This window comes from Lycium barbarum, chromosome 5 (genome assembly GCF_019175385.1).
Source record: "Lycium barbarum isolate Lr01 chromosome 5, ASM1917538v2, whole genome shotgun sequence".
Classification (NCBI taxonomy): Eukaryota; Viridiplantae; Streptophyta; class Magnoliopsida; order Solanales; family Solanaceae; genus Lycium; species Lycium barbarum.
Window position 1 is genome coordinate 135700387 of NC_083341.1, and position 24386 is coordinate 135724772.

The window sequence follows — 24386 nt, forward strand, 5'->3', positions numbered from 1 at the left end:
TTAGAGATCAAGATTCTTCACAACTCGCATCTAGGGGTGGGCGTTCCGATTATCGGATTGGATTTAAAATTTTCCGTTTAGATATTCAGTTTCGGATTGAAAAAATTACAATCCAAATCCAATCCAAATAAGTTCGGATTGAATTGGATATTTAAGTTCGGTTTCGAATTATTCGGTTTGAATATTTCAGATTTTCGAATTTAACTCTTGAGACTTAAGGCAAACTTATTAAGAACGAAATTCATATTTTAGTTCCACAGAGGTAAATCTAAATTTGAATTGCTTAGGTAAAAAAAGCCTTCCAGTTCAAATTAGGATTAACAAATCCAAGTCATATCCAACATAGTAAATCCATACCAAATAAATGTATTTTGGAAAAGTGAAAATGAACAAAATAAAATCTAAGTAGTCATTTGGAAAAATAACAAAAAATTCTGCCGTGGGTGACACTAACGTGAGACTTTTGATACTTGAGAAGTAAAAAAACCCTATATCATATTTGATTTAGTGGAGAATTATTTATTAGACTTAATATTTTAATGGGTAAGACCTTAGGTACTAATCTATTGGATCTTTAGAAACTAGACTTATTAGTAGCGAACACATATGATATAGGTAGGGCTAGATATAAGGTATAAAAATTTCGAATTTTCAGATATCCAAAATTCGTAGTACTAAATTCATATCCAATTCGAAGTTCATAAATTTTAAAAATAAAATTCGAAGTTCAATTCATGATCTAAATATCCAAACTAAATATTTAAAAAGTTCGAATTCCAATTTAAATTTCGGATTGACGTGCCCACCCCTACTCGCATCAATAACAATTTCAAACAGCCATAGATTGACCGAAAAGCCAGGCTTACCCGATCTCTCTCCCCTTAGGCATGTCTACTCTTGTTTGTAGCTTGATCTTTCGTCAAGACTGTGGTCTGACGACAAAACACAAATCGTTTTTTAATTTTTTTTGTAAACTATGAACCTGCAGTTACTATCTTTCGAGTGCGCTACGGATAAACTCCGCTCCAATGCATATGACAAGCTCGATCGAGAAAGCATGCAGGGGGTTTCAAACCTGCTGCGACCTCCTGTTCAACCAACTTCACCTTCCACGTATTATAAATGGTGTATTATTAGCTTACTACTCGCTCCGTCTCAATTTAAATGTTTTAATTTGAATAGACACGAAGTTTAAGAAATAAATAGAGACTTTTGAATCACGTGAGCTTAAATTAAAGATGTGTGTAGTCTTTTAAATCTTGTGATCTTAAATTTGTCATGTATAATTTTGTAATTGGAAAGTTTATTACCGAAAGAGACACTCTTTTTAGAACAAACCAAAAAATATAGTAAGATACTTAAATTGAAAGAGAGGGAGTCTTTTTTTTTTTTTACATAACTCAATTACTATACTAAACAGGAGCATGCATTAATTGCCCCACAAATGTCACATTATTTTCTAACATTAATTACACTGTTCAACCTCCCATTACCACCTTCTCTCTTCCTTATTACCTCTCCACTTCACTCCATTCCACACTCACAACTCTTTCAATGTCTACCACACTAACCAAACTCCACTCCACATTCCTCTCATTCTTCTTCCTCTTCCCTCTTCTTCTACAATCATCTTCTCTAAATCCAGACACACAACCATTACTAGCATTCAAAACATCATGCGACAAAACAAACTCACTCTACAACTGGAACTCTTCAACTAACCCATGTAGCAGTCCCACTTCATGGGTCGGTGTTTCTTGTCTTAACAACCGGGTCACCCGACTAGTCCTCGAAAACTATAACTTAACTGGATCATTTCATAACCTCACATTACTCAATGAGTTACGTGTATTAAGCTTAAAATACAACAATTTTTCGGGTCGGGTATCTGATTTATCTAACCTTAAAGCACTTAAACTCTTGTTTCTTTCACATAATGAGTTTAACGGTGAGTTAACGCCGTTAACTTCGTTATATAAGCTTTACAGGCTTGATTTGTCGTATAATAATTTTTCCGGCGAGATTCCGGTAACGTTCAACCGTTTGACCCATTTGTTAACTCTAAGATTAGAAGAAAATGGATTTTCCGGTGAGATTTCTAGGGTTAGTTTGCCTGATTTGCAAGAGTTTAACATTTCAAGCAATAAACTTGAAGGTAAAATACCCTTTTCGCTTTCCCATTTCCCTGAAAATGCGTTTTTAAACAACCCGGTTCTTTGTGGTGACCCGCTACCCAAATGTCAAAACCCGACCCGCCCCGACCCGGCCGGAGCAACGGCGTCTCCGGTGAGTCCGAAAACCATAGTATCTTCTTCTCCGGGTCGGGTTCCTGATTCGACCCGACCCGACCCGAAGAGCGGGGCCCGGCGTGGTAGGATGAGCTCGTTGGCGATAGTTGCTATTATATTGGGTGATGTGTTTGTTTTGGGGGTGGTGTGTGTGTTACTGTACTGTTTTTTCTGTACTAGGAAAAACGGGTCGGGTTGGAGGTATGGGTCGGGTCAGGTTCTTGCAGGGGAGAAGATTGTGTACTCGTCGAGCCCGTATCCGAATACTACGGGCCAAACGGGTGGCGGCGGGTTTGAGAGAGGGAAGATGGTGTTTTTCGAAGGGGCGAAGAGGTTTGAACTTGAGGATTTGTTGAGAGCATCAGCTGAGATGTTGGGAAAAGGTGGATTTGGGACTGCTTATAAAGCTGTATTGGATGATGGAAATGTTGTCGCGGTGAAGAGATTGAAAGAATTGAATGTTTGTGGGAAAAAGGAATTTGAACAACAAATGGAAGTTTTGGGAAGACTTAGACACCCAAATTTGGTTAGTTTGAAGGCTTATTACTTTGCTAGAGATGAGAAGTTGTTGGTGTATGATTTCATGACTAATGGCAACTTGTTTTGGCTTCTCCATGGTAAGTGTTTTGTCAACCCTTTGTTCTTCAAGTAATTCATAGTACTAAAATATTTGAAAATGACTTATTATACACTGATTATACACATGTTATTTATGAATTATACATATATTATACACACCCGGGCTATTTTTAGTTTAAGTGGTTGAGTGAGCGGCCATTTAGGTTAATTCTTCCTATTTTGTCAAGAAAAAAGTTTGGTCTTTAGAATTGTGTTTTTGAAAAAGAATATTGATTGATTTGTGGTCAAGTTTGGCAAGTAGTAGCAAAAATCACATGGAATCGTCTTTAGTTGCTTTTTGGCTGCAACGGCTAATAAGGACTAGCCTTCTGATGCATATAGGACACCTACATTTGGTTAGTTTTGAAAGCATATTATATTTTGCTAGAGATAAGAAGTTGTTGGTCTATGTTTCTTGACTAATGCCAACTTGTTTTGGCTTCTTCCTGGTAAGTGTTATTCAAAAAACCTTGTTGTTCAAGAAATTCATAGTAAAAAAATACTTTTAAATGACTTATTTTCTTAAAGAATAATGTCATCTTTAGGATTGTGTTGTTGAAGAGAATATTGATTGATTTGGGTAGTAAAGTTTGGCAAGTAGTAGCAAATATCACATGGGGTGTGTGCCTGGCTTTTTGTCTTTAATTGTTTTTTTGGTCTGCAATTAATTGTTAATAAGGACTAGTCTCTGATGCATAGAGGAATTGAGATGGGATCCAGGATCATTCAATTTTAGACAGTAGTTTTTTGGATCTTGTTGCTTCCACTACTGATATTCTTGGGTTATGGTTGCTTATTAGTTAATGTTCTGTAGAAAAAAGTTACATAATTGAAACTAGCTATGTGGGGTTACTGAAAATGGTACTGAAGATCAATTTAATATCATTATAGTCCTGTTTGAGAGTTCTTTTTTATCCAATTTGAGCTTCAAAATGATTTCTTGTTATTGACCACTTATTCCAAGTTGCATATGAGGGATAAATGTATTTGAGTAAAATTTGGATTTACGATTATATTGTCCAGTTTATGGAGTATCTTACCTAGTCTTTTACTCTTTTCAATCCAAAACTATTGAATATTAGAGTTTCCAGGCAAGGTATGCTAGTAATTACATTCTCTGTCACAATAAGCTATTCTTGATTTTCAAATGCAGGGAACTTGATTAAAAAATAACTTTTTTTAATCATCTTATTCTGAAAAAGTTATTAAAAGAATCTAATTTACTCATGATGGTCCTAAACTAACCGAATATTAGAGCAAAGGAAGTCTTGTACCAGATGAATAGGATATATTGTCTCTGATTTTTGGGCTAAGGCAAAAGAAAGAAAGAAATTCACACTTTTTTAGGCAAAGAGAGGCCCTACTGTATCATTTTGCTCTACAGCTTTTGCTTGTCTTTTTGACCTCTCTAGTTCTCACAAAGTGCCATTCTGCAAATCTTGCATGTATTTATTTGGTGAATAATGAAATAAGCTCTTGTTTGTTTCTGGTTCAAATGGTACATGATCAACTTCTTGTTGAATTATACCTATCACTTGTGTAACAATAGACAGCTGCCTCATATGTTAATTTTCTCATTTTAGGAATTGGAACAATTATGTACTAGTCCATCAAACTTTTGTTGTGTCAACTTCATACTCCTGTCCTCTCTGCCCATGTTTTTGTTTTGTTTTGTTTTTGTCTAGGTTAAAGTTTCCCCTTTTATCTTTCAATAACAAATACTGTGTGAACTTGAGATACTTTGTAATAATGTAAAAGTACCGTTAGGTTATCAAAAATGTAAAAGTATGGTTAAAACAGGTAATTAGTGGGCTTAAGTCGTTACATCACGATAATTTTCCCTACAGATTTTGATGGGCATGGTCTTTTTTCTACAGGAAACAGAGGACCTGGAAGAGTTCCTTTAGACTGGACAACTAGGTTAAAGATTGCAGCTGGAGCGGCTCGAGGACTAGCCTTCATCCACAACTCATGCAAGTCCCTTAAACTCACTCATGGCAACATCAAATCAACTAACATCCTCATCGACAAGAGTGGGAACGCACGTGTCTCCGACTTTGGCCTGGCCATCTTCGCCATGCCATCTTCCGTCCCAAAAACCAACGGCTACCGAGCCCCCGAAGTAGCATTGGATGGTCGGAAAATAACTCAAAAATCCGACGTCTACTCGTTCGGGGTCCTATTGCTCGAGCTGCTAACCGGAAAATGCCCCTCAGTCATAGACAATGGTGGTGGGCCCGGGACCGGCGACTATGGTGGAGCCGTGGACTTGCCAAGGTGGGTGCAATCCGTGGTGAGGGAAGAGTGGACTGCGGAGGTGTTCGATTTGGAGTTGATGAGGTATAAGGACATTGAGGAAGAAATGGTGGGGTTATTGCAGATAGCAATGGCATGTACTTCAACATCACCAGATCAAAGGCCTAAAATAAATTATGTTGTGAAAATGATTGAAGAGTTGAGAGGGATTGAGGTTTCACCTTCTCATGACACTGCTGATTCTGTTTCTGACTCTCCTGCTGTCTCTGAAGATACAACATGTGGTGCAAGTCAGTGACCCTTTATTATCATAGCTAGTAGTAAAAGTTTTAGTTTTTTAGTTTATTCTTTTGAGTTCTGTAAATTAACTTCTTAGTCTTAATCCTTTATCTATAAGAGAGAATATTAGGAGAACATTTAGAAGATGAAGTTACTCTATTTTTTGTCATTGTTAGTTTATTTTTCATTGCCAAGAGATGTGGTGGGATTGACACGATCCTTCCACCCTCAATTAGATGTCTTGTGTTTGAGCCCAGAGAATGAAAAAAGTTCCTGTTAGGGAGTTGTTTTCTACGTACGCCAATACGGATTGGACGGACTAGTGGGTACCGAAAATTAATCCTTTATCTATATAAGATAACTTAGGAGAATATTTATACGGATTGGACGGACTAGTGGGTACCGAAAATTAATCCTTTATCTATATAAGATAACTTAGGAGAATATTTACAAGATGAAGTTATTGTACTTTTTGTCATTTTTAACCACCAAGGGATGTGATGATGGATGAGATTTTGTCATCTTCAATTAAAGGTCTCGCGAATGAGCTTTGAGAGTGAAAAGAGTTCATGATAAGTTGTTTTCCCTTTAATAGGACCCAAGAGAGTAAGAGGCGCGAATTTGGATACCAGATGTTGAACTACTCTCAGTTCAATTTGTGTATTACTAATGGATTTGTACTTGCAACTAGGGTCTTGAAGTTGCTGGAAACCAACCAGAATAAAGAGATTGTTGCTGATTTCCAGAAACAGACGGTCTAGGCAATCAATGTTAAGAACAACTCGACAATTTTTTTTACTTCCAAGGTGTTGGACACTATTTTTAATTTTAGTCCAACTTTCAGAAGTTCTGATAATCCATTAAATTATTGAAATTGTTAATTTTGATGTGATATTTTCTCTATTGAACTAACTTATCAGTTATTACTATACTATTTTCTTCCACTATCACAAACATAATATTCAAATGAATTTCATATCAAGTCAAAACCTGTGGTCAACGTTCCATTCCCCTAATTCCTAGGTGCTTGTTCTATTTTAGTTTGAATGGATCAGGTCTCCAGAGGTACATCTGGGAGCTTCTGAATTATCATCACATTAGTAGGTATAGAAAACAAATCTTGGTATTGACTTATTGAAAATCTGAAAAAGATTGCTTAGGCAAATCTTTTTGTGTGAGGCAGCTGCTCCCCACCTTTCTTGTCTTGTTTCTTAGGCTAAAAAATATGGAGGAAGTGATCTCTTATGACCCGTTATAATTTGAAACGAAGAAAACAATCCTACAAAAATTATGTATTTTATTACTGATCTCATGGTTTATACTTTATCAATTGATAACGTCTAAATCCACTCCTCAAAGAGAAAGTGTACACGGTCATATGCAATGTACACGGTCGTATGCAATATAATTTACCCAACTATGAGTCGGGGTCGATCCCACAGGGAACAATATACTAGGCGATTAAGAAAGTAAGGAACTTTCACTTACCAAGCTAAGCCAAATGATAGATAATATTTTGGTTTTTGAGAAAATTATAACTAATGCGGAAATGTAAACTAACCTAGAAAGCGGGTAAAATGATCAATGACCACAAGCTTGGATACAAGGAACTCTCAAGTAACGATCCAATATATTTTATGATATTACAACTAAGAGCGGGTTTATGTTAATAAATAATGGTTTCTAAAATCTCATTGAAAGTCTTCCAACCAAATCAATGAATTTCACTCTAAGCTTTTCCAAGCCTTAGAGTGTGATATCAAGCACAACCAATTGAATCTCAAGTAACTTTCCTATTCCTAGCTCAAGTTATTAGATGGGTTTAATGACCCAAATTCTTGTTAATCAATCTTTCCGAACCTAGATTTCCTCTTCCGAGCTCAATCAAAGTAAATGAGTGAGTCTTAGGGTTAGCTAATCCCTTAAGAAACATTAAAGAACAAGATTAATTAAATCAACAAAGACCCACTTCAATAGCAATAAAAATCATTCAATACATAAGCAAAACAAGAGTTTCATCCAACACTTTAATCATAGAATATTTTCATAAACAAGATTCAAGTGAAGAAAATAAATACTACACACGTAGATATACAATACAAAGCAAGGAATTGAAGAAATGAATTAAAGGTTTAAGAAATGTTCAACCAAATCTTCAACCCCAAAGTGTGGTGTAGGAACCTAGTCTCCAAAACTTGTATGAAATGGCCAAAGATGAGTTTTACAAACCCTAACATTCTATTTATAGAAGTGTCAAAACGGGAACAAAATCTGGACAAAAATACCCTGCGTGCACAACATGCTACTCGCATCTTGTGTCGCATGTGCAACATGCCAGTCGCATGTGTGCCAAACCGTAGCATGTTGTGCAAATACCTCTGTCAGCACATGCTGCAGCAAGTGCTGCTCGCATGCACAACATGCTGCTCGCATGCACGACATGCTGCAGCAAGTGCTGCCAGAAAGTGCTGCTTGTTCTATTTTGCTCCGTTATGCTCTCCGGGCATCTTATCCAACAAAACGACATATATACACAAAAAGTAACAACAAAAGTGTTTGAAGAGTTACAAAAACTTAAGAAATTAGCATCAAATATCCCGTAATTTCACGGCACATCATCAATCTCATGTGAAAAATTGTAACGGATCATGAAACCGATCTTCCCCCAAGATGTAATTGAGAAATACTACTATTTCATTTAAAAGATTGATATCCTGTCTTCTATTCAAAACACAGATGTCCACAAAGAAGAGTGGGCCTTGCTTCAATTTTGCAGCATTTCTGTTTCTTGAACAGTTTCAAGTCCAGCCCGTTTGGGAAATCAATTAATGAAATTTTCTATCGGTTGTCCCATATTTGGGAAAATTTTGGGCAATTTGCAGGATTGCCCTTCGCTGGAGGTGGTCTTTGATTTGCATAGGTAGAAATTCTGCTTGTGCCCATGCAAATTCTGCCTTAAAGCCCAAATAGGCAGAATTTGCATGACAGATTTGCAAAATTCGGCTTGAGGCAGAATTTTGCAACTTCTATCTTGCGATTTTTTTTTTACTGAGCTGGGGTTCGAACCCACAATCTCAGAGTGTTAGGCGAGGGGGAAAAGCTTAAAGACCACCAATTTGAAGGGCAAAAATTAAAGACCACCCCAAATGAAGGGCAATCCGCGCAAAAAAAAAAGGAATTTTTTTATAACGGTAAAGGCACAAGTAGAGTCCGGAACCAAAATGACCCAATAAAATCCAAAGTGAACCAAAATATCCCCAAAAAAAAATTTGGTACAAAAGTACCTTTAACGCAGTATACTGCGCTAAAGTACTTAACTGTGATGGACCCGTTAAGTGCTTTAGCGCAGTATTTTACTGCGCTAAATAATATTTTCTCTCCCCTATAGCGCAGTAAAATGCTGCGCTATATCACCCAATATAAAAACCCATCGGGTTCCACCACTGGTCCCTCCAGTGGCAAAAAAAATAAATTCAAAAACGCCATTGGAGGCGATTTCAAGGTGTTCCCCACATCAAAATACGTCGTTTTCTATTAATTTTCGTCGGAAAAGTTTAGATTCTTAGTATATTCAAGTCAAGGAGCAAGATTCTAAGCTCGAGTTTTGGAAAAAAGCGGCGTACAACTCGATTAACACAACCCAACAAAAATCTTCGATTAAGGTTTTCTACTATGAACTTTTGTTATTATTTTGTTACATACATTATATTCTAAGAATGTTTAACATTTAATCGTCGTTAATTTCCAAAAAAAAAATCAATTTCATTTTTTTTTTTTTGGTTTGATCGGTCTGGGCAGTGGCTTTTGCCACTGTTCCGATTTTTTTTTTTTTTTGTTTAATTCATTATTTGTTAAATGTTTATGAATTGTTAATTTGTTAAATGTTTATGAATTGTTAATTTGTTATATGTTTATGAGTTGTTAATTTGTTAATTGTTTATGAATTGTTTAATATAGTAATGTACTATTATTTGTAAAAAATGCAATTATTAATTAATTAGTTGTTAAATATTGATTATGAATTGATATTTTGTTAATTGTTAATGAATTATTATTTTGTTAATTGATTATGAATTTTTAAATCTATATTATTTTAAAAGCATGAATATATATGTTAAATAAAAAAAGATTATCTAAAAAATAATAGTTAAAGTTCTTCTTTTAATATTTATGTTCACGGAAATAAAAATTATTATGAATTTTATAAATACATACGTAACGATAAAATGCAAAGTTTGTAGGAAATATGTGGTCGACGAATATACTCTTTTAGTCTAATTTTATCATATTTGTGTTGGCTATTTGGTCAACTAAAAATATATCACATATTCAAATTAGAGTTCTAAACAAATATTACTGCTGAACTTCGATTCCCAAACTAATTAACTTAAAAGTCTTTGCCATCACATAATTCAAAATCCCATATCCTTACTATTATATATTAAATTTACTGCACATTTAATATGACAAAAGTTATGTTGAAAATAATTATTTTCTTCCAATATTTGGTTGGAAAGTGAAAATAATTTTTGGAAAAGACTATCTAATAAAGATTGATAACAAAATTACCAAATCAAATATTCAGAATCATGCGAGGAAGTAAATATTTGATTTTTATACATTCAAAACAAATATTGTATTCAACATTATAAGTAGATATTATTTTTTCAAGTTTCTTATCAATAGAATATAAATAATATTATAAAAATCGACAAGAAATATTCGTGCAACGCACGTACATAGAGACTACATACCCCTAAAATATAGTAATCTCCTATTATGTTAATTATGCCATCGTTACTTTATTTATTTGTGAAATTGTTTATTCCATGTTAATTATAACAAGATATAATACAACATAATTCACAAATTCCCTACAAATTATTAATTAGTTAATATAATTTCTCTTTAATTTAGAGAATAATGACTAATTTAGTTTGTACAGATCGGACTCTTTCATAGATCCGAATGTTCCCCCGAGGCCCGTTGATCACCCGGGGCCCGCTGTTCACCCGGGGTCCGATGATAGATCAATATTGTCTTTGCAAGGCAATCATAGGTCAGAGTTATTATGGGCTGGTACTATAGGGATATCGACTAGGCTCCATCCCCGTAGGCTGCAGAAAGCTTGGAGTCTTTTACGCGAGCCCCCTCCCCCACTCCCCCGCGTCTTAGAGATATTGTTTCGGGGCGACATCTATCGTTGCTTGTCTGTTGGTTGGGTACAACATGATTGGGCGCTCATTACGACCATGGTTGAGCGATGGAGGCCAGAGACACATACCTTCCATCTTCGCACCGGTGAGGCCATGATTACACTTCAAGATGTGGAGGTCCTATTTGGATTGCGCGTAGATGGAGAGCCATTATATACTCGGTACGAGCCTCCTCCTAGTAGTACATGGGTGATGGAGTTGACTAGGCTCACCCACTTCGTGCCTGGTGCCGAGGGCCAGATGTCGGGATAGAGTCGGGTTCAGATTAGTGCACTCTGCACTTATTTGGGATCCTGTTCAGGACGGCACCCAGCATGACGTTGTTGATCGTCATACCCGTTTGTACATGCTTATTATATTCGGGGGCATCTTGTTCCCGAACTCAACGGGTGCCTTTGTCTGTTTACGATATTTGGTCTTCTTGGAGCATCTGGATTGGTTGGGAGACTACAGCTGGGGCGGTGCTGTGTTGGCGTACCTTTACAGATGCCTATGCCGAGCATTTATTGGTGTTGTCAGCGATGTGTGTGGATTTTTTGCTCTTCTCCAGGTAATATTTTAAGTGTGCGTTCCTTTAATGTAAACAAACCTCTTGAAACGATGACTAAAAAATCGTATTTTCTAATATCGCTTACAGTTATGGGTGTGGGAGAGGGTGCTGCCTTTTCAGCCCGTACCTAGGCATCACCTCGATATTGACATGCCTTATGCGAGGAGGTGGACTGTGGGTTTTGACCGGGATGTGGATATGCACCACAATATTCTTCCATTCCGGGACCAGCTTGATCACATGACGGACGATACGATAAAACTATTTAACTTTACATTATTAATTTAATTAAACGTCTTTTCTACTTGCCTCGTACTGATTTGTATTTATATGTTATGCATCTATTTATATGGACGTCGTACGCTGCTATATTAGATGGGTTCTCGGCCTTTTGCAGGGTAGGTCAGGGGGTTTGGAGGTCACGGTATCCATTGATACACCTAGACATCGTTGAGGACCACATGCCCGAGCGCGTCTTACGACAGTTTGGGCATACACAAAGTATACCCCCTGACGTTCGTCATGAGCTCCGACACTACCAGCGGGACGATCGGGCCGCCGTTGATGATGAGTTTCTGGATTTCATGGTTGTCCAGCTCCACCGTTGGGAGAACATGTTGGGCACTTTAGCGGTGGTCGGTCATTTGACTCCCATTCAGGATTACATGCGCTGGTATCATTAGATCACACATCGATTGATCAACAACCTAGCTTTGCGTTCCGCAAGGGATGTAGGATACTCAGCACTCGTGGGGCAGTACGAGGCATTGGTAAGTTTATCGTATTTAGATTTATTTAATTGTATTAATTGTTACGTTTTAAAAAATAACTTTTTTTTTACTGTTGAACGCAAATACAGCTGGTGGGCGTATAGCGATTACGCATGTTGAGGTTAGAGTATATGCCTTACCTCGGGCTTGCGGGGCTTGCGACAGAGATGATACAAATATTCGAGGATGGTATCCGACAGGCAGAAGAGTTTAGGCACATGGAGGATCCTGTTCTAGAGGCTGAGTATCAGCCAGCGCCAGGAGGAGGACCTGGTGCTGCCAGAGGAGGACGCGGTGCTGCCAGAGGAGAAGGTCGTGCTGCCAGAGGACGCGGTGCTGCTGCTAGAGGACACCATCTAGTAGATGAGGCAGATGAGGCCGCTCCCATTCCAGAGGCCGTTCCCGTTCTAGTCCATCCGCAGCTGTTCCAGGCCAGTGACAACTCACTTGGACAGTCACCTACATTTACGCCAGCGCTCCTACTTGCTGAGATATCTGGGTCTTCATCACAGCCGAGCCAGAATGCGTACATGGAGAAGCGTGATAACGTCGATTGGGCGGCATTACGCGCTTCATTAGCTGATGAGCGGCCTGTGAGGAATTTAGAGGGACCCAGGATTCTTGACTTCGATGAGTTTTTAATCCGGGTTGGTATTTAAAATACTTATTTGTTCATTTAAATTACTTATTTTAGATATATATGTTACTCATTATTTAGTAATATTTTATATTTTAGGATTCGGCGCCAGCGGGTCCACCAGAGCGACCCACTCAGGCGTTTTCTCATAGGTCTGCCGAGCCAGCGGTGTCTTCCCATATGACTGTTGAGCCACAGGTAAACTTTTTATTAAAATTAATTTTGTTCAATATAAGGTAAATATTTAAAATACATATTTGATTATTTAAAGTACTTATTTTAAATATATATGTTACTTATTATTTCGTTTTTTTTTTTTTTTTCATATTTTAGGATTCGACGCTAGTGGATCCCCAAGAGCCACCCATTCAGGAGCCTACTCATGAGTCTGTCGAGCCAGAGGTGTCTTCTCATGAGACTATCGAGCCACAAGTAAGCTTTTTACTTAAAATCAATTTTATTCAATATAAGGTGAATATTTATTTAATTTTTATAACCTTTATTTGGGCTTCGAACAACATCTCGTCCAGGAGACTACCTCATATTCTGCACTAGACCCATCTCAGGAGCCTACAGACCCATCTCAGGAGCCTACTCAGGCACCCGTTGATACACGGGTTTGATTATTCAACAAACGTTAATGTATTCAATATAAATAAGAAATGATACTAATTATTATATATTTTTCAGGTTCATCCTTCGGCGCTCGCGGTGGCAACTCCTGATGAGGAAAAGGTCGAGTTTCCAGACCCAGCTCAGCCTGAGGTTCTGAGCGTGCTAGCGGGATTAGATTTCAAGAAGAAGCACATTTTAGTTAAGGGCTAGGGGAAGAGGAGATGATCATGACTTGGAGTGCCCGGTTATTAAGAGGAAAAAGGTCGATGGAGATGATGGCGAGGGCGGTGGGGATGGAATGAGCCTTAGGCCTAAGGATAGTCTCAGGCATACCACATGTGGGACCCATCCACGATAGTGTATATACATTACTGTTGTACAGTTTATCGTAAATATTATATATTTTTTGCATATCTATTTATATTTATAAATATTATCTTAGTCTTTATTATTGTTTATAGTTTGACATCCTAAATTGATAATAAAAAAAAATGTGACACATTCGAAATAAAGTTAAGCATTAATTTAAAAATAACACGAAACCCTAAAACATAAATAACGTAAAGCTAATGACTACAAGTCTTCAAACAAAAATGGACTTCAAGCACTTTTCAACCACTAAAATGACAATCAGAACTTTTGCGTATCCTTGATGTATCTACCTTATTAATCGTACAAAATAAAAAGGGTTCTATATAAAATATAAAAATTCCGGAATCTCAAAGCAGGATTAATATGCGGCTAAAGTACGTAAAACGTGTGAAAATGTAATAAGAGACTGTTTTGGGAAAATAGGAAGTCCTATAGCGCAACATTTTATTGTGCTATAGGGGAGAGAGAAATAATGTTTAGCGCAAACTGCGCTAAAGGTACTTTTGTACCAAATTTGTTTTGGGGGTATTTTGGTTCACTTGGATTTTTATTGGGTCATTTTGGTTCCGACTCGCACAAGTATGAGGTGGTGTTTGAGGGAATATTTAATTAGAATTATAATGCGGGGACCCACCGCTTTATCCTCTCACTCTCCTTCTTTTCGTCCTCCTTAATTTCTCGCTCCTCTTTTTTTTCTCATTTTCTGTTTCTCATTAATTTTTAAACCCTTTTCCTCTTTATTTTCATTTTCTAGTTTTCATTAATTTTAAAATCGATTCTATTATATGCAGATCAAAATTCTTAAGATATTCTTCTGTTTCGTTATCCGATTTTTCAATTTGTTAATAATAATTCAGTTAAACTCCGAACAAGCTTAAAAGAAAATAATTGACCTTGAAAAAAAAGTTTTAAATTTAAAAACTGATAACTAAAAATGAAATTTAGGATACTTCTAAAAGTTTTTTTTTAATTAAAAACCACAACATGGAGTTGGTGCTTTATTGAGAAAATCAAGTTATTTACATATGGAATCCAAAAAAATCAACCGAAAAAGGAAATCTAGCCTATGTCAAAAAGAGAAACAAGTAAAAACACCTTGAAAAATTTATTGGAATCTTTTTTGTTCGGGTATATATTCAAGTCAAAGTTGCTACTTTCTGCACCTGAAAAATCCTAAATTCTAAGTGTATCAAAGTAGACTTTGAATCTAGAGCTGTGCAAAAATCAGTTTAACTGATAAACTGAACCAACAAAATTTTCAAACTTAACTGGTTTGGCCTCCCCCATTTTTCACAAAGAACTATCACTGAAATATACTTAAAAAGGTAATTTTAATAAGACCTTATGTTCTTATTAGGTTGCCGGTTTAACCGTTAATAAAAACGTAAAAATCAAAAATCGAACTAGTAGTTCAATAAAAAATTACAAAATCGTATAAAATTCATTAACTCTATATCGGTAAATCAATAATATTTTTTTTGGTTCAGTTTATCAGTTAAAGCAATCTTTGCACAGCCCTATTCAGGGTCTACTTTGATGACACTTAAAATTTTGAATTTCTCGGGTGCAGAATGTAGCATCTTTGAGTTGAATATATACCAAAAAAAAAAAAAAGAAGTACAATAAATTTTCCAAGATGTTTTTACTTTTTGAAGTATCCTAAATTTTATTTTTAATTACAAGTTTTTGAATTAAAAACTATTTTTTTCATTATTTAAGCTTGTTTGGAGTTTAACTGAATTATTAAGAAGAAATTGAAAAACTAAATAATGAAACAGATTAATATCTTAAAGAATTTTATATCTTAAAGAATTTTGATTTACGTATAATAGAATTGGTTTTAAAATTAATGAAAAAAATGAGAAGAAAGAGGAAAAGGGTTTAAAAATGATTGAAAATAAGAAAAAAGAGGAAAATAGGAGAGAGAAATTGAAGAGGATGAAAGGAAGGAGAGTGAGAGGATAAAGTGGTCGTCCCCACATTATAATTCTAATTAAATACTCCCTCACACACCACCTCATACTTATGCCTCTACCATTGTATAATTTTTTCATTTTTGGGGCTTAAAGTAATGACACTCTTTATATTTCTTTTGTAACTAGAAAGGAATGACTGTGCCATGCACGGGGGCAACACAGCCATGTGTATAGCCTATAACCCCGTATTACTTCATTGGAGAATCCAAAAGAAAGGTGTCATACTTCTTATCGCGTACTTGCTCAAAGTTTAGAGACAATTAAAAATCAAATAATTTACGGGACTCAGACTAATTGATTCTAATAAAATATTATCACCAGTTAGAATTATGAACACCCGAATATATATATATATATATAACGTTCTAAAAATCTAATAAGCAACAATATTGTAGGATAGAATAATCAATCTTTGGCATTTCCAAGATCATTTACAATCTTAAAAGGAGAAGAATAGATGAGCAAGAATAGATAATTCATGCAAGGAAATTCATGAAGTATTGACATCATTAAAAAGGGAAGAAAGGAAGATGAAGATTCTCTAGGACAAAAAAAACCCCATCAAACGTGATTTTTACATCAAACTCTGCATCTATCTCAACCAATTCATCCAAAACTCAAAAGTAGCCAACCCAACAAAGTACCAAAATAAAATGGTATCACATTCAGTGACATCAAGTTCTTAGAGTTGCATTTTCATCAACTCCTACGAATCCATTTGCCACACAAATTAGGTATTTAGCTACTTTGCTTCACCATATAGCATTGAGTACTGCTCCTTGAACTTGTAAGTACTCACTGATGGCTCTGTTGTATCTTCAAGTAATGTAACAAAGGTGAAACTGGAGCTGAGATTTCTTTGGTAAAAACACATTGGATTCGTAAGTACTCACTGATAGTTCTGTCGCATTTTCAAGTAATAAAAGTGAAACTGGAGGTCTGAGTTCTTTGTTGGTTGCAAAGACATTGAAGCATATATTGTAACCTGAAAATAGATAGATTCAGAATTCATCACCAAAATGTTACATTAGCAGCATCTTATGCGATAAAATGCACATTTATAGAGGATTTAGATTCCAGTAGATGCTAGGCGCATTATTTTGTTTAAGCGAAGTAGTGTTCTCTCTCATCTTTAAATAGTGTAGGACATGTCACTACATAGCTCATGAACATTTAGAAAACTTTGTGAATGGCCAAGGACTAATGAAGTGAAAACATAATGCCCTCTCTATCTATTTTTTTCCAGTCAGAAGCATCATGATACAAGACTAAGTAGAGCACTGTAAATTTCATTTACTTCGAGTAACCAAATTAAAATTCAACAAAGTAGCTAAACTCCCTTTTAAATTCTCTGACTAAACTGCTTGACATAAATCTCATTTCGGCCATGCACAATTCCTTTCTCTAGACAGTTTGGCATATCATCACAGCTCTAGAAAGATTCTAAACTACGACACATTATCATATCCATAATTAAAGAAGTATAAGAAAAATAAAGAAATTAAAGAAAAAGAAAAAGAAAAAGACATACAATAGAAATCACACTTGAAATTCTAGCTCAAAGAAAGCAAGTATACATCTATCAATTTTATAATGAGGGAAATGCATAACTTTGTAAGGTCAAAAATGGAATAGAGAAAGGTATATACTTGATTGCGAAGAAAACTTTGGCAATACCACGATTGTTGGTCCACTTTATTCCAACCTAAAAAAGTTCATTATGCAAGAAGACCATTTACCATATTATCCCTAACATGGAAAAGAAGTAGTGAATAAAGTAATTGACTATGTACTACAAAGACTAAGAACCCGTTTGGATTGACTTATAAGTTGCTTATAAGCTGTTTTCAGCTTTTTTGAGTGTTTGGCTGACCAGCTTAAAGTCATTTTGTGCTTAAAATAAGTTCAAAAAAATAATTGGGCCCATTTGACTTAGCTTATCTAAAGCAGCTTATAAGCTGAAAACAGCTTATAAGCCAAAAAAATAAATAAGTTAGACTACCCCAACTTATTTTTTTTAGCTTATAAGCTGTTTGAAGCTTATAGGCATAAGCCCATCCAAACAGACTCTAACAAGGAATATGTTAATGCAAAAAGTAGTATTTGACAAGAAGGCCCAGCTCCAAGTTGTTCAAGAATAGTGGAGTAGAGTTTTGACCCTTTGACTTATGATTACAGCGTCCAAGAATAAGTCTCACTTTTGAGTAAGCCTGTCGGACGGGACGGTAGGGAACTGTTTTGGGGGGACGGGACGGGGGTTTTTTTAAAGGGGGATTTAAGGGGACCAGGATCAAAGGGGATTTTTGGGAGGGCCCGTCTCGTCCCACTCCAGGACCGGTCAGGACGGGTTGCGAAGGGGGGGGGGGGTGTGATGGGGGAATTTTTTTAATTTATTCAAATATTTAATTTTAAAGTACTAAATGGACACAAATTTAATATAAAACTTCAAACGGCTAGTTTTTTAAACTTATAACGGTTAGTTTTTTAACTTATTATTTAATATTAAATTTTCAAGTCTTTTATAAAAAGTTTAAAGACTTAGATTTATTTTTAAGTATTTATAAAAGGAGAAAATAATTTCAAGTAAGAACTTTACGTGAAATTACTAAATATCATTTCAAATCTTCATAAAAATTATAAAGAATTGCATTTTTTTAGTAGTTGCTAGTTATAAAAATAATTTCAAGTAAAAACTTTACGTTTATTTATTCAATAGAACTTTTAAATTTCATAAAGGTTGACTCAAAGTCTCAAATACAAGAAGAGCGCCTAATCTACACAGCCACATTCTAGGAAGGGTTCTGTTTCAATTAGGCCTCTAAGTTACAATAAGATCACCTAATCTACGCAGCCACCTTTTAGGAAGGGTTCTGTTTCAACTAGGCCTCTAAGTAGCTAATTAGAAATTATCACACTAAAACTTGTACGGATCTATGTACATTTTTTCTAAATGTCGTATCGCTTCCGTTGGATCCATTTATGGAATTGGCACTTCTGCTTGATGATCCATAAGTTTCATGCCGTCATCGCTGTTAGTGTTGATTATCTCTTCATAATCTTCTTCTTCTTGGCGGGTTATTTTGGCAGTCCATAATTTGTTCTTTCTGCGTTGATCCAATCTCTGAATAAGACAGAAATCTCCAAGCTATCTTATGCTAATGAATGTCTGTGATCTCCGAGTTAAAATCTTGTCACGCTAAAAGCTGCTTCCGAAGCTACTGATGATAATTGAACAACTAAGATATCTCGAGCCATTTTTTAGAGTAATGGAAATGACTTGGCACGCTTCCTCCACCATCCTAAAAGATCTTAATTGTCGTCGTCGTCCGCAATGATGCTTTCAAGGCATCAAGATCACTTTCATTTTGAGTAGAAGCAATACCAAGCCATGAAGCATCCATTGATTTATCAAATTTTCTATTGCCAAATTTAGCCTTATTTTTTTGCGAAGGACGTTCATTTCCATCTCTACTTTGCAAAGATTTATAATTATTATACCGTATTTTAGCATTTACTTCTATGCTACGTTTACACTGTTCAACAATTGGATGTTCGTAGGAGGAATTTCTAACTGTAAATAAAATTTTTCAACAAGTCCACAAGCTCCTCTTAATTTTAAAGATGGGTCAAGTATACAAGCAATCAAATAAATATTGGGAATAGGAAAAAAAAAACTTTTTAAATTTGAGAATCATTTCATCAACGGCTTCCTCATGTTTGTTTGATTCTCTATATTCTGAAAATAATTTTGTAAGTCCACAAATATAAAATAACATTTGTGCAATAGTAGAATAGTACATACCGGAAAATTGTTTTGTTGCAAAATAAAAATTTTCTAAAAAAATACATAACCCTTCAATATCATTCCAATCACTATCTTGTATTTGTTCATTGGGATGATAATGATGTGCATTAGAAACATATTGAAGGGGTTTTTGATATTGGTGAGCAACAAGTAGCATTTCATATAAAGAATTCCACCTAGTACAAACTTCTTTTGGAAATTTTTCTAACTGGCAATTTTTGCTCAACACAATTTTTTTTAAACATATTAATTCTACTTTGCTTATGAGCGTTAAAAGCATATTGACAAGCATATCGTATTTTTTTAGAGAACCATCAAATAAATCAAGACCATCTTTTACAACTAAATTAAAAACATGGCATGCACATCAGACATGAAAAATATCAACGTAAATTGGGAAAACTCTTATGGCCATAAGTTCAGCACACTTAGTAATGGAAGAAGCATTATCAAATGTAACAGTTAAAACTTTGTCAAGAAGACCATACAATTGCAAAATTTCTTGAACATTTGTAGAAATATAAGAACCTGTTTTTTTCTCATCAATATATTTATAACCAAGTATACGTTTTTGCATATTACAGTTATGATCAGTCCAATGTGCCGTAACACATAAATAATCATTGCCATCGACACAACAACCTATATCAGAAGTAACAGGCACTTTACAATCTAAGTGATGGAACACACAATGCATATACTGACAATAATCACTCTGAAATTTAAAAACATCGGCTCTAACAGTGGATCTAGAAATACCTTGAAAAGTAGGGTTATACATAGCTCTAATATAATGCACAAAACTGGAGTTAGAAGGAAAACTAAAAGGCAAAGCCACAAACGCAACCATTTTAGTTAGTTCTTCATCTTTATTATAAGAAAATTTAGTGATAGCGGGTTAGAAGGATTTAAAGTTGGTTGGACCATATTAGATCCCCCAACGGATCCACCGATAAGGAAACTAGTAGCGTCGCTCGGTGGGTTGTCAAGTCCGACTTCTATTCGGTAACGGGACTGGTAGGTGTAGGTGTCTCATTTAAATCTAATTCCTCTCCTTCTTCTTCTTCTAAATTTTCAAATTGATCAAAATCTAAATTACCATAAGCTCTTTCTAAGATTTCATTTTCTAAATCTATATCTTTGGAAATAGGAGGAAAAGCGGGGTGAGAACTAAAATCAGTTTCATCAACATGAGTGAAATCTTCCGTATTGTTTTTAACTTGAATTTTAGATTTACTAGAAGAACCACGTTTACAACCACTACCACGACTAAAAGGGTTAGGGATATCGACAGTCACACCTAAAAAAAATTTAGACATATTTTCAAAATATAATAAAATAAAATATGAAAATTAATTGGAATAAAAGATGCTAATAAAATGCAAGAATTAAATAAATTAAATGATGGAACGAGTGTACCAAAAGTCTGCGTAAAAGCAGACATAACCGTAAACGTTGAAATTGAGATTTGGTTACTTGAAAATCCAAATATTTCCCAATTCATCAAAATAACAATATTTCACCAAATATGATTAACAATTATTAGAGAGAGAGAGAGATAATTGATGGATGATTTGTGTGAAAATGAATAAGAATGAAGAGGTATTTATCGTTTAGAATTTGGGTTAAAATGCAATTTATTAAACTTTGAGGGTGAAAATATTTTTTGGAGGGAGGGGGACTCCAAAAACGGCTATATAGCCGTTTTGTAACATTTACTTTGGACTCCAACGGCCTGCTTTTAATGTTTTTTTATATAAAAAATAAATCCGGTGGGTCGGGACCGGATCAGCCGGCCGGTACGGGGATTGACCGGACCGGGATTGATCGGGATTTTCCTAGACATCCGTCCCACGACCCTAAATCCGAACCCCCTAAAACCACCGGGATCGGGATGGTTCGGTACCGAACAGGGACTGACCCGGCCCCACCGACACCCTTACTTTTGAGCAAGTAAAGCTTATAGTAGTATGTTTCTAGCAGACATGGTCCAAGAATAAGTCTCTCACTTATTGAGCAAGTAAAGCTTATAGCAGTATCTTTCTCAATATGTACTCATACAATCTATTTATTAGCTTTACAACAACGTATTCCTCAGTATGTACTCATATTAATGACCTATTAGCTATACATCAGTTGACTTTATTAAACATTATCGATAGGCTCAGAAACCGACGATTTTAACTATATAACAAGTTAGCAACCACCACTGTTGTCACCCTCAAGTTAAGCTTTGTTTCAACTCTTTAAGCAAGTAATAAAGCAAGGAATAAGGGTGGGGTTAGCTTCTAATTTTGATAGCTAGGTAGATAACTTTTGCTGCATGACTGTTAGCAAATCCAACAATAAAAAACCTATTAGTGAATGCCTTCTTGACACAAGAAAGTGATATATCAGAGGGGCACAAAAGAGGACAGGATACTATGTAGAATGCACCAAGTTGGATCAACATATTAAATATTTAAATGGAACTTACCCCACATTCCTCAATATGAATACAGGAACTTGATATCTTGACTTATAGCTTAGTCATTCCAATTGTTAACATGAGCATAACTTTTCCAAGCATGAATCTGAATTTGATTAGTTGAGCTTAGAATAAATAATGTTGATACCCATCAAGTTTATCAACAATTAGAAGTTTGAGTCTTTTACTTCAAGAGAGAGTTTACAAAATAATAGATCCCCTTTATTTGTGCTTAAAGTTGGTCATGACAAAGTGATATAGCAAATGACTTAAGATACAATATTTAGACTGGTATGTAGCAGCCAGATAATGAGTATGGGAAACTCTAATGAAAATAGAGAGCAAAAATAACAAAGCTTCCAAAGAATTAAATAATTGTTTATTTATGAGGAATGCTCTTAAATAAGCTTTTCAACGAACAAGTAACACCCTTGTAATGCAACTTTATTAACTATACAAAGAAGAAGAATCCCAATTTTAGGTAGCAGTTGCTTTTGTACAAAGTGCACAATACTCTGAAGAAGAAATTGATCCTTTTTCCATTCGGTATTCTTTTCCTTGATCACGGAGTGAAAAGCTAGTTACTAGTGTGAAAAGAATTCTAACTTCAAATTAAATGAATGTGATAAATTCAAAGAAAACCAATTCAACTAAATGGGTATCATCAGTTTTCAGTAAGGTATATGCTTTTTGTATAGGACATATAATGTTTACAATAGTATGACAAAGAATCAGTGTCCATTGTATAATGCTACGCAAAGAGCCTGAATTGTCGCAGAGAAAAGGTGAACAAACCTGCTGTAACTATTTTTCTTTCACTTGGAAATTTCACCAAACAGCCTGATTGCATCAAAGTTCTCCTCTTGTTGTCGATATACAAATAACCACAAGTATGACATAATTTATAAAAAAGGGTGAAGAAAGAGAATTGAAAATCACAAAATCTAGATTAAAAATCAATAATCTCCAAAAAGAATATAATCAAAGGTTTACATGCTCATCAAGAAAGGAACATAAAAAAATAAGCGCGGAAGGCTGGTAGGAGAGGGAAATGGGGCTGAAATCAATAAAAAAATGAAGAACCCTAATACCCAAATTGTGAGGCACAATCTGGTTTAAGAAGACCCAAATGAGGGTGATTCCCTCTCTATCTAAAATAAAATGAACTAGGGTTGTACCATTTTATGGGATACGCAAACGGGTTACAAGTTAAGAGAATTGGGTTTGGGAGTTTATGTAGATCCGAAGTGGCTAATTTTTTTTTTATTGTCATGGAGTCCAAGTACTTTTATCCATATACGGAAAAATTTATCTAGTATTCCCACGGGGAGGGCAAATTTGATCCCTTAATTTAACGGAAGGCAAATTTAAACGATAAACAACACTTGGAGGGTAAATTTGACCATTTTCCCATTTCTAATGGAGAAATTTCAATAATGTACAATCTGGCATATAAAATTACATTTGCGTAGTCATATTTTAAATGACACCTCGCACAACCACTTTTCACAATATACAACATTATACAACAATATACAACTTATACACACTACTAAAAAACTGCTAAAAATCGACGGATAAAAAACCGACGCACTGGGTCGTTTAAAAAAACCGACGGAAAACCGACTCACAGAGTCGGTTTTTTGTATTTTTAATTATTTTAAATTATTTTAATCAGAAAACCGACGGACAACATCGGTTTTTTTGGCAGAATTTTGAAAATATAATTCCGCCAAAATAAACCGACGTCCCACGCCGGTTTAATTAAAAAAAAAAAAATAATATAAAACCGACGTCGTACGTCGGTTTTATTTTAAAAAATATTATAAATAATATACAATTCATTTTGTTTTTTAAAAAAATAATAAACATTTTTTTTTTTGAAGAAACCGACGGACAGTGTCGGTTTCGTTTTTTTTTTTTAATTTTTGGGGTCAAAATCCGGTCAAATGTGCGGAAAAAATCGACGGACAGAGTCGGTTTTTCCTATATATTGGCAGTAACGGGATTTTTTCCCATTTCAGCTATCCCTCTTCAAAATTAAACCCACCCTCCCCAAACCCTAGCCGCCGCCCCCCTCCCCTCCGCCCGACGCCGCCTCCCATTTCGCCGCCGCCCAACGCCGCTGCCTGCGCAGCTCCTTCCCCCCTACCCCAAACCCATTTTGAAGGTTAGTTTCTCTTAAATTAGGGCATTTAAAATTCTTTTAATCTTAGTTTTATTTGTAGATTTTAGGCCTAATGCTCGTCTATTTAGCTTTGTTAAACATCATTTGCAATGTTATTAATGTTGAATTTGTGAAAAAAAAAAAAGTAAACTTTATTTGCCTAGTTTAATTTACTTGTCATTTTTTTTTTTGGGTTGAGATTGTGCTATATTTCATATTCTTTGTCAATGTATTTGTGTTAGCTTAGTTATCATTCTTTGTAATATTGTTGATGTTGAATATGTGCAAAAATATATACTTTAATTATTTGACTAGTTTTTTTTTTTGTTGTTGGATTGTGCTTTTTGTTAGAAACCCATAAGTTATTAGA

At 35.3% G+C, this 24386-nt stretch overlaps 1 protein-coding gene and 1 long non-coding RNA gene across 2 annotated transcripts; one reads left to right on the plus strand and one right to left on the minus strand.

Annotated features, from left to right (window-relative positions):
* Window positions 1–1445: 1445 nt before the first annotated feature.
* LOC132641744 (probable leucine-rich repeat receptor-like protein kinase At1g68400) lies at window positions 1446–5678 on the plus strand. The gene is made up of 2 exons (XM_060358828.1): window positions 1446–2905; window positions 4784–5678. The coding sequence occupies exons 1-2, from the start codon at window positions 1555–1557 to the stop codon at window positions 5458–5460; spliced, it is 2028 nt and encodes a 675-aa protein (XP_060214811.1). The 5' UTR covers window positions 1446–1554; the 3' UTR covers window positions 5461–5678.
* A 10319-nt stretch (window positions 5679–15997) lies between these two features.
* LOC132641745 (uncharacterized) lies at window positions 15998–23027 on the minus strand. Its single transcript, XR_009582960.1, has 3 exons — window positions 22645–23027; window positions 21859–21955; window positions 15998–16562 (listed from the first exon to the last, which is right to left on the minus strand). It is a non-coding gene; the product is annotated as an uncharacterized LOC132641745 (long non-coding RNA).
* Window positions 23028–24386: the final 1359 nt, after the last annotated feature.

Bases quoted from the DNA above. Each gene is read 5' to 3' on its own strand.
- LOC132641744 (XM_060358828.1), top strand. From the start codon at position 1,555: ATGTCTACCACACTAACCAAACTCCACTCCACATTCCTCTCATTCTTC. The intron at 2,906-4,783 runs GTAAGTGTTTTG...TTTTTTCTACAG, and splicing joins CTTGTTTTGGCTTCTCCATG to GAAACAGAGGACCTGGAAGA.